The sequence below is a fragment of the Takifugu flavidus genome, chromosome 12, assembly GCF_003711565.1.
Source record: "Takifugu flavidus isolate HTHZ2018 chromosome 12, ASM371156v2, whole genome shotgun sequence".
NCBI lineage: Eukaryota > Metazoa > Chordata > Actinopteri > Tetraodontiformes > Tetraodontidae > Takifugu > Takifugu flavidus.
This window is the reverse complement of record NC_079531.1, coordinates 3,609,837-3,619,998: the sequence shown is the minus strand read 5'-3', so window position 1 is coordinate 3,619,998 and position 10,162 is coordinate 3,609,837. Positions and strand designations below refer to the sequence as shown.

The following is a 10,162-nucleotide window of genomic DNA, read 5'->3' as shown; positions in this document are numbered from 1 at the left end:
AGCAGATGGTGCATGGAAGTGGAAAATAGTTCTGCCTCGTGTGTTCCTCTCCCTGGAAGGTTCAGGGTTTGGGAGGAGCAAAGGAGTTTAGGCTGATGAGGAGAACCGACATCTATATTTTTATAATGTATTACAGTAGACTCATCAGGAAAAAGATAGAAGGAAAAAAGAGGCGGGCGATGCCAGTCGTGGCAGTCGGGGTTTGGGGTGTGGCATTTGAAGGCTGAAGTTGTTGGAAACATGTTTCCAACCAAATTATTTAATCAGAAACCACCCCCTCTCCACATCCACGCCCTCAAACCAAATGCGGATCATCCCTGTCCTGTGCAGGGTGTTAGTGTTGCCAAGCATCCCTGGAAGACAAGCAGAGCTCAGAAGGAAGACACTGGTGAGAAAACCTGGTCTGCCTGTAGGTTTGGGTGGTTTTTTACTCTGCAAACGGAGTAAGAATAGTTTCCTGAGCTGAGGCTCTTCTGAAAAGCACTAAACTTGAGGAAACAGAGCTCCACTGTAATCTAGCTGCTCTCCACTCAGCCTTCCTATTTGCTGTCAGAGGTACACCCATGCATGTAGCAGCAGCTCCTCCAGACTGACTGTTTTTGTCCTCTCAACTCAAAATATTTTCCAAGATCCCGAGGGCAAGACTGAAGGTAGGGAGTCATCAAGGTGTTTGAAGAAATCCGCTGTGCTTCTCACGACTAACAACTCGGTATGTACTTTAAAAAAAAACTTTTAGAAACAAGATTTCAGTTCATATGACTCTATTTGTGCAGTTAGATTGTGATAAACCAGCAGCTGCCACTTGCTATTACTAGACTTTAGTCTTTTTCCTGAATTAATTAATTTAGAATACAACTTTGTTCCACTTGTGGGGGAAAAACTGAGGATTTTCCACATTACTAAAATGTTTTAAGCTTGCTGCAGAGTGTTTACCGCACATAAAAACAGTCTTTACTGGGCCAGCTGCACTGACACAATGCTTCACTGTGTAATGGCAGTCAAATCAGTTGATTTCTCTCTGTTGATCTTCAGGGCTCAACCATTTTTCACAAGGCTCTTTGCAGGCTGATCATATGATTTGTTTGGCCTGGGCCAGTTAATTTCCACAGATTTTTTTTTTAAAGGGTTTAAATTAAGTTTCGTTTCGCAAGAGAGAAGCTCACCGTAAAGACCCCACTGACACGTGTCTACCCAGAAGAACACTTTTTGTTGTCCCATCTTTCTGTTTTTTATATAGCTCTCTATAAATCGTCTAGTGATTTGAGGATTATAGTTGTTTTGGAGTTTCTTCTCCTCGGGAGCAAGTGAGCCATTCACATATTTCATTTTGAAGCAACGTGCGGGGGATAAAAAGAATGTCTCACTTATTGAGCTGGAAAGCTGAGCTGTGCCTGTGCAAACCCTGCCACAGGGCTGGGTTTGCAAGTTTTCCAGAGTGAATGCTAACTTTTTCCAGGCATGCACTGACAATGCTTGGCAGAGCTCTGCTGCAGAGTTACACACTCCACATCCTGAGTATCGCCCGGGCTGTACAGTTTACCGCAATTACCGTGTTTGTCATCTCGTCATCTCCTCTTTTTTATTGCATCTTGCTCATCTCTGTCTGTCTCCTCTGCACATTAGGGGGTTTAAAGCTATCAGTTTGGCAGCTGCTTCTAGAGTTGAGGATCCAGACTTCAAAGAAAAACTCTGCCAGCTCTTCCTTCTTGGCATGTGCAGAGGAGGTTTCAAGGACAAGTGAACGACGGTCACATAAATACAGGAAACCCCAGAAGGTTTTTCCAAGGTTCAGTGACAGGAAAGAAGATCAAAAAAAAAAAAAAAAACCCACGTTTTTCTAAGGAGCTCCCTATTCTCCCATAACTCTGTCGTCATGTCACGCTGGGGGCGGAAAGATGTGAAAAAGGCACCTGAGGTGATCCGCACCGTGACCGAAGGCCTCAAGTCCTTGTATCGAAAGAAGCTGCTGCCCCTGGAGCAGTATTATGGCTTCCATGACTTCCACTCTCCCAGTCTGGAGGATGCAGACTTTGACAATAAGCCAATGGTGTTAGTAGTGGGCCAATACTCCACTGGAAAGACTACTTTCATCAAGTAAGACTACCCATGTCTCATTTCATTCATCTGCTGTAGAAAAAAAACAAATTCACACTTTTTGTGTATGTGACAGGTATCTACTGGAGCAGGATATTCCTGGCAGCAGGGTGGGACCCGAACCAACCACTGACTGCTTTACTGCCATCATGCACGGGGAGGTGGAAAGTGTCATACCAGGGAATGCTCTCATTGTTGACCCCAACAAGCCTTTCCGCAAACTCAACCCTTTTGGAAACACCTTCCTCAATAGGTGAGAGCATGATATTAATTCACAGGGTGCTGTTGACTTCTCCGAGGTGGCCGAGGCTAAATCGTGCAGCGGGTGTGTGTGAGAGAGAAAGAGAGAGAGAGAGAGCAGAGAAGGAGAGATAACACAAAGTTCTCTGGAATTTCACGTCCTTGTGCCAAATTTCAGAGCAAGGAGGCACTTGCCTTATTTGTGGAAAAACAGAGAAAGGAAGCGATATCACAAGAGAGGGTAATGAAAGCCAGTGGTCTCGGACAGGAACTGCAAAGTACGCAGATTCAAAGGCGAGGTTAGAGGGCTGTGCGGCCTCATGGGGCAAAGACAAGTAAATGGCGTCACAGATTTAGTGGGACTTCTAGAACCCAGAGGGGAGAGGTTAGCAGACGTTCCTTCTTATATTACAGTAATGGACGGGCCGCAAGATCAGACTTAAACCACAAAATGGTCACCCTTTTTTCCAGTAATGTGGTACAAATGTGTCCATGCAACATGATGTCCCCTTGTCCCTCTACGGGCTTTGTTTGTGAGCGCATTTACGTCTGTCCTTATGCTTATGCTTCCTGTCCTGGGATCCGCTGGGCTCGTTAAGCTCATACGCCACAGGAAGCGGCTCTGTTGTTCTAAGGCACACATCGTTAGCAAACTTCATTGTTTAATCCTGGCAGTGATGGTCATTTTCCTTCAGGAAGCCAAGAGCAATGAGAGCCCTGCCTGCATACAATGGCTGCAGTGAGGCGGCTTTGGGTGCGGAGAGGGCCAATCTCCTCCTCCCATCACACAGACCGCTTTCATGAGAATCAAACATTTTTCACATGACCCTTTTGCGACAACACTGCGTCCGAACGTTCTTATCCCCATCTATCTGACATTTTTGTTTCAACCCAATGATGTTTTGATAAACCACAGGTTTCAGTGTGCCCAGATGTCCAACCAGGTGCTGGAGAGCATCAGCATCATCGACACGCCGGGAATCTTGTCTGGTGCTAAGCAGAGGGTGAGCCGAGGTGAGAGAGAGGTGACAACGGCGAGGAGAGGGCAAAGGAGGCCTACAGAGACACCCGCCTGAGAATGACCACTCACAAACACATCTCTTTGGCATGCTGAGCTAACTCGTGACCGGTTTACACGGTCACATTAACAGCAAACAAGAACAGACACAGCGAGAACACCAAGATGTCATAAAATCTGAGTTAAACCAAATAAAAGAACGAAGGGCTTGGGTCCATGTGGACCATGTGGAGTGCATGTTCTGCTTGCAGGGTGCAGCATCTTGGCATCTCACCGCCGTTTCTCTTCTTTTCGAGCAGGCTACGACTTCCCGGCTGTGCTGCGCTGGTTTGCAGAGCGCGTGGATCGCATCATTCTGCTGTTCGATGCACATAAACTGGAGATATCAGACGAGTTCTCCGAGGCCATCGGCGCTCTAAAAGGCAACGAGGATAAGCTGCGCGTGGTGCTAAACAAAGCAGACATGGTGGGGACGCAGCAGCTCATGAGAGTGTACGGAGCGCTCATGTGGTCCCTGGGGAAAGTGTTTGGCACCCCGGAGGTTCTGCGCGTCTACATTGGCTCCTTCTGGTCCGAGCCCCTGATGGTGGCAGACAACCGTAAGCTGTTTGAGCTGGAGGAGGAAGACCTGTTCGCTGACATCCAAAACCTTCCTCGCAATGCAGCTTTACGCAAGCTCAACGATCTGGTCAAGCGCGCACGCCTGGTTAGGGTAGGTGGGGTTTGTTCCAAAGTTTACGTGAACTGGTTGCCTTTAGTCGTTGCGTGTTAAAAAACCTTTGCCCTCCCAGGTCCATGCCCACATCATCAGCTATCTGAAGCAGGAGATGCCCTCTGTCTTCAGAAAGGACAATAAAAAGAAGAGTCTGATCTTCCAGCTGCCGGTTATTTTCTCCAAAATCCAGCTGCAGCACAACATTTCTGCTGGAGACTTCCCAAATTGCGCTAAGATGCAGGTTTGTCTCAGAGTTTTCTCTCCTGAGCCCATCTGGAGGCACTTCAAAAGCGGTTTCTCTTTAAACATTTGGTCATATTTCTCAGGCCTGTCAGGAGTGTCTTTGAATTCACTTTACTTTTTTTTTTTTAACCATTCCCCCCCCCTTTTCAAGGAGCAACTGATGGTTCATGACTTTACCAAGTTCAAAACTTTGAAGCCTAATCTGATGACGGCTTTGGATGAGCTGCTGTCAGGCGACATCGCCAAGCTGATGCCCCTCCTGCGGCAGGAGGAGCTGGAGGCTGGCGAGCTGGGGGTGCAGGGCGGCGCCTTCCTGGGGACCCGCGGCGGACCATTCGGGGAAGGCGACCCCTTCGCCGACGAGAATGAAGAGAGATGCGAGGAGGAGGAAGATTGGGTGGTGACAAAAGATAAACCCAAATACGATGAAATCTTCTACAACCTCGCTCCCAACGAGGGGAAGCTGAGCGGCACCAAGGCTAAGGACTGGATGGTCAGCTCCCGCCTGCCCAACTCTGTGCTGGGCCGCATCTGGAAGCTCTCAGATTTGGACCACGATGGGATGCTGGATGATGAAGAATTCGCTCTGGCCAGCCACTTGATCGAGGTCAAGTTAGAGGGCCACGGTCTTCCTCCAGAGCTTCCGGCACGTCTGATCCCGCCATCCAAACGCAGACAAAAGGGTTCTGATGCATAGACGGGTTTCAAAGTCCTGCAGAGACTGTCCTCTACTGGCTGTCACGCTTATGCTACTGTTTGTATTGGCGCTCACTTAGATGCATTTGACACTGATTTTAGTCTTACACAATGGAACTTGTATCAAAATTCAAGGAAATCCTTTGTGACCTTCAGGCTCACTGCAAAAGACTTTATACTCAGAGTCACGCTGGTCTGGTTGCTTCTTCCCTTCAGCTCTTAAAGGTTAGCTTTAACTTTAAATACATATCTACTTGGTTTTACAGTGCTGAAAGACATAAAGTATTTAGCTTTTAATGCGGCAGGATACAGAGTGAAGAATATTACTGTATTCCCTCAGTGACTAGACTGCAGTATTATCGAGGCCATTATTTTCGGGATTTTTCCACCGTTTAGTCATGTCCATGAGAGATTTATGTTGCACAAAAGCAGCAAAACTCAAACTGATAGCACCGATCAAACATATTTCACTTTGGTGCTTTTCAGGACATGGTTTTCATCGGTTATATATATATATATATTTTTTTTTTTTAATTTTTTTTTTTTTAAAAGGAAATGCATTTCAGCTAAAGTGGAAGACACATTACTGACTACTGTACACAGCTTTATGACTTTAATATAACCAAATAAAATTCCACAACTGTGCCTGGTCTGTTATTGGATGATTTCTACGGTAGAAAATATAGATTTTAAACTCTAATGTCCACAGGCTGTGACATCAAATGTATAAAATGTACATTTAATTAGCTGTGCGTAAAAGTTTTTCCTTTTTGTCCACTTGGTCTCTATGTGCAGACCAGATAAACAGTGACTCATGTTCTCCGCTGCCAAGTCGCAGCACCACTATTTTCCAAGCTTCCTCCCCCCTTCATGATTCGAAGCCTTTTTTCCCCCCTACTATGTTATGCGAAAGTTCGGCTAATTTAAAGCCCATTTCGCTCATTTCTTTTCAGTTGCACATTTGCCCCGTTCGTCATCCATCAGAAAGTATCAGCTCAACCCTGTCCAGGTTACAGCAGGACTCCAGGGTGAGAGGAGTGGTCTTGCCTCTCTGTTCCACTCCTCCATGGAAAGAAACACAAATGAGAAGCAGAGGCAGCAGAGCGCTCCTCTCTCCGCTCCCTGACTCAAGTATAAAGAATGTGGTGGGTTGGCTTAGGAGTTATTAATAACCCTTTTCTTTGGGTCCACTAAGTTTCCTCAGGCTCATGCACAGGATTCAGACACTGTACCTTTATGAAAGACTTCACATCCCCTATTTGGAGAATTCCTGAGCTGAACCTGCGGCACACCACACCCTCCTCTGCTTTAGGCAAAAATAGGGGCAACGCTCGAAAAGTACAGTCAAATTCAGACAGATGTTGAAAACATTGCCACTAACATGATTTATATAGCTTATTAATCCCTCGTTGCCACTGAAAAAAAATGTAAGCAATGCACATCTGTTCCATGTTCCAGCTGCTCCGAGCAGCTCCCCATCTGTTGGCCAATTGTAGTGATGCCACCGGGATGAAGAAACAGCCGCAGGGCCGAGCAGCAGCGGACCATCCTGACTACCAACATCAGGCATCCCCAGATGTGGGATATACGTCACTCTGTGGTTGATGGGGGAATTCCTCATTCGCAAATGCGCCAAAGGAGACAGTGTGATGACCAAGACGCGGCTGACACCTGCTGGTCACAGAAATATGAGAAACCTCCACCGAAACTGCACTAATAATGTTCGACGCTAGGTGGCATCGTAGAGTCGGAGTATTAAAGTGTAACCAGAGGTAACGTAAAATGGGATTTAAAATATATTACGCTTAAATTTATTATTAAATTTACTTCTAATTGCTCCTGATATTTTGTACTCTAAAATTTTGATTGTGATTTTTTTCCTATTTAATAAAAAAACGTGTCAGTATTTTAACAGCACTAATATTTAGCCATTTATTTTACAGTGGCTCCGATACTTGTGTATAAAAATACTTTCAATTTATTTATAGATCTAAATTTTAAGTAGCAGAATGTATGAACTAACTTTGATTGGTTCATAGAAATAGATTTAAATAAGAGAAAATAGATTCAAATAAAATGGCAATGAATCAAAATAAATGAGAAAAGCCAGAGGAAAGGTGATTTTTATTGACAACCCTGGTGAACATGTGAAACATATCTACTCAAGATACTCAGAACGTTTGTGCTACATGTCAAGATATTCCGCTTCAACGACACTGGTGACATAAAATTTTGAGATAAGTTGAACAGAAGAAAACAAACTAAATGGCCTCCATTTGAATCGTTTCAGCAGAAACTCAGAAGTCGAAGTTATTTTTGACGTCTTTGATCTGTTTCATGGCGTCACCGATCTGCTGCCCCTGCTCCCGGAGGATGTCCTGAATGACCTTCTTCTGCTGGGCGTTGAGTAACAACTTTGATCTGGACGCAGGTGCATCTTTGTCCACCTGTGTCTTCTGGTACTCCATCTTCATGTTCACCTGTTTGATGCAGTTGTCCAGGTGTTTCAGCTGATTGCTGATGGTCTGCAGCTCCTTCTTCATGTCCCTTTCACTGTGGGACAGAATGGGCAGCTGGTTCTGCAAACTCCCCAGGACCTTTTTCATTCTGCCCAGGATGAGGTCCTGGCGGTACTTTGCATCTTCATACTTGTCAGCCAACATCTCCGCGGTCTTTCTTAAGCCGAGCCTCTCCTCTTTGCACAGGCCCAGCTCTTCCACCTGCTTGCTCTTCTGACCCTTGAGGAGTTTCACTCTTCGTTCCATCTCTTCGTGGGCCATGTCCTGTTTGAGGATGTACTCCTCCCTGAAGACCTGAGTGGCTCTGCTGAGGAGCTGCAGGCACTCCGTTGGCGGAGGTGACGTTTCTTTGTCTGCAGCTTTAATCAGGAGAGGGTTGGTGGAGCTGCGCGCCAGGATGTTCCGGATGTGCTGCTCGAAGGTGTTGTCGGCGAACCTGCGAAGGGGGGAGCTCCCCGAGCTGGGACCGGGATGGGAACAGAGCAGAGGTGGGGACGGAGGCCGGATGGAGCTCAGCAAAGGCAACAACATGCATTCATAAGTGCTTGTGATGCAAATCATGGTAGCACCCAAGGATAGATCAGACAAAATCAAAAAGCCTCGAACTGGGAATGACTGACTGGTGGGGAGCGGTCTGGTACAGATGATGTGTTCGACAATGCATTGCTTCTCGGCAGCCAGCTCCTGGAGACTGTCCTTGTTTTCCTCCACCGACTGGAGAAAGTTCTGCAGTCTATTGACCCAGATGAGGCCCACACTGTGCACCCCTGCTTCATGGGTACAGTGATATCTGTGTGGACACAGGGGGTCCATGTGGAGCTTGATTGGGCACGTGAAATCAACTTCTTGAGGCTCCTCGTCCTCCCCAGTGGCGACTTTAAGGGTGAGCTCGAGCTCCACGCACTCAAAGACATAGAGAGCTGGTGCTGCCTCCGTCCCACGGATCCAAGCTTCCACCGTCTCCGTCTCGTCCTCCTCTTCCGACTCCAACACCACGCAGTGATACAACGTGCCCGCTTCTGTTGCGATGACCAAGGTACTCGGTACAGTGGGTAAGCAGAGAATGGCACAGGCATCGTAGCCATAATTATCTTCTGCGGCAGGATGCATCGGCAGGGGTCCAATGGGTTTGGATGCAGTCACCCCGTTTGTCTGGGATGTGTAGCTCAGATACGTCTCCCCGTTTCCGTAGAGGATGTATAAAGGATAAACAGGTCGTTCAGTTGAGCGCCTTGACAATTTCCGTGTGGATGACAAGGGTCCAAAGTCAAAGGCTACAGCTATCTCTCCAAGGGATGCTGCGTATGAACGGGCTTGAGGATACACGATGCTGTCATCTTCAGACTGCGACAAGGAAAGGATTTTGGACAATGTTTGGGGCGACTTTAAGCTGTAGAATCTGATGTTGTTGTCGGATGTGAGGAGCACCAAATGAGGATCTCCGGCCTCGCTGGGGTACCAGGCCGCCTGTCGCAGGGTGACCGAAGGGGAGCTGGTGAAGAAGCGCTCCGCCACCGGCGTAGTTTTGCAGTTGATTTTGCGTTTGCCACCTTCGAACTCTGACCGCTTTCCCCACCGCTGGGGAAGTTCCAACACAGACACCCCTCGCTGTCCTATGAGGGCGACGTGAAGCTGCGATGGACTCAGCAACACCTGGTGCACCTCGAAAAGAGGAGGGTTGATGCACAGCAACTTTTGATAGCTTCCGCTCTCCTCTGAATTTAGTTGCCGCAAGTTGGTCGTGTAAAAAACGCGGTCCGTCTCGTCCCAAACGAAGAAGTCCCCGCCTAAACAAAATATTAGGCTCTTGGTGGTATTTTCTTCATTCCTAGGCGGCTCCGAATTTAATTTTTCGCGTATCTGTTTGAAAATGCCATGGTTTGGTAAGCCTTCCAGCCAACGATCTGCGATTATTGCCGCCATCTTGATCAACTACGTCAGTGCCGAGAGGCGCCGAACACGAGCTGTTCCTGGTCGCTTCTGCGCATGCGGAGAACATGTACGCACGCGCAGTCGTTCTTATGGCATGATTTTTTTTGCCCGCCAATCTTTATTTATATCAAAACAATGGGCAGGACAAAAGACAATATAAGACGTCAGCCAATATTGTAAAAAGTCATTATACATTTTTAATCGAAGCAAGAGAAGAAATTAACTTGAAAAAATAGCTACAAATTAATATGCAATAAACAATCAATAATTCATATAAAACAAAATGGCAATTGAAAAATAGACGCAACATTTCAGTGCACACCTCTGCAAGTACGTACATATTTAACAGTGATGATCAAAGTCAAAGTTTCTCCGGAAACTGGAACATCACCAAAAATCAATTATTTAAAATCCGTCCATAAATTTTCGACTTAATTAGCTAACAGACAGGCAAAGGCTGTTAACCTGGTAATAACGAAAATAAAGAGGTTGACTATGACATTAACCTTAGGAAGAGGAATTTTTCCCAATATTTGTCATCAAAGCAATACTGTTTTAGTTTTGTAGAATAGAAAATTCTTTCCAAAACAGCGCAAAAAGCGGACAATAAATAGACGGATAAGACTTTCAGTCTAATTTCTACAAAAGCGAAACTCTTTTAGAAACGTAACAATGTGTCGGATGGATATTGAGAAACAATTTGAG

General features: G+C 46.3%; 2 protein-coding genes across 2 annotated transcripts; one reads left to right on the top strand and one right to left on the bottom strand.

Annotated features, from left to right (window-relative positions):
• The first annotated feature begins 294 nt into the window (after window positions 1-294).
• ehd2b (EH-domain containing 2b) lies at window positions 295-5,533 on the top strand. Its single transcript, XM_057050620.1, has 7 exons — window positions 295-709; window positions 1,624-2,094; window positions 2,171-2,347; window positions 3,251-3,348; window positions 3,652-4,064; window positions 4,144-4,308; window positions 4,462-5,533. The coding sequence occupies exons 2-7, from the start codon at window positions 1,874-1,876 to the stop codon at window positions 5,005-5,007; spliced, it is 1,620 nt and encodes a 539-aa protein (XP_056906600.1). The 5' UTR covers window positions 295-709; window positions 1,624-1,873; the 3' UTR covers window positions 5,008-5,533.
• A 1,580-nt stretch (window positions 5,534-7,113) lies between these two features.
• nup88 (nucleoporin 88) lies at window positions 7,114-9,478 on the bottom strand. The gene has a single exon (XM_057049770.1). It carries the CDS (start codon window positions 9,446-9,448, stop codon window positions 7,304-7,306), a length of 2,145 nt encoding a protein of 714 aa, XP_056905750.1. The 5' UTR covers window positions 9,449-9,478; the 3' UTR covers window positions 7,114-7,303.
• Window positions 9,479-10,162: the final 684 nt, after the last annotated feature.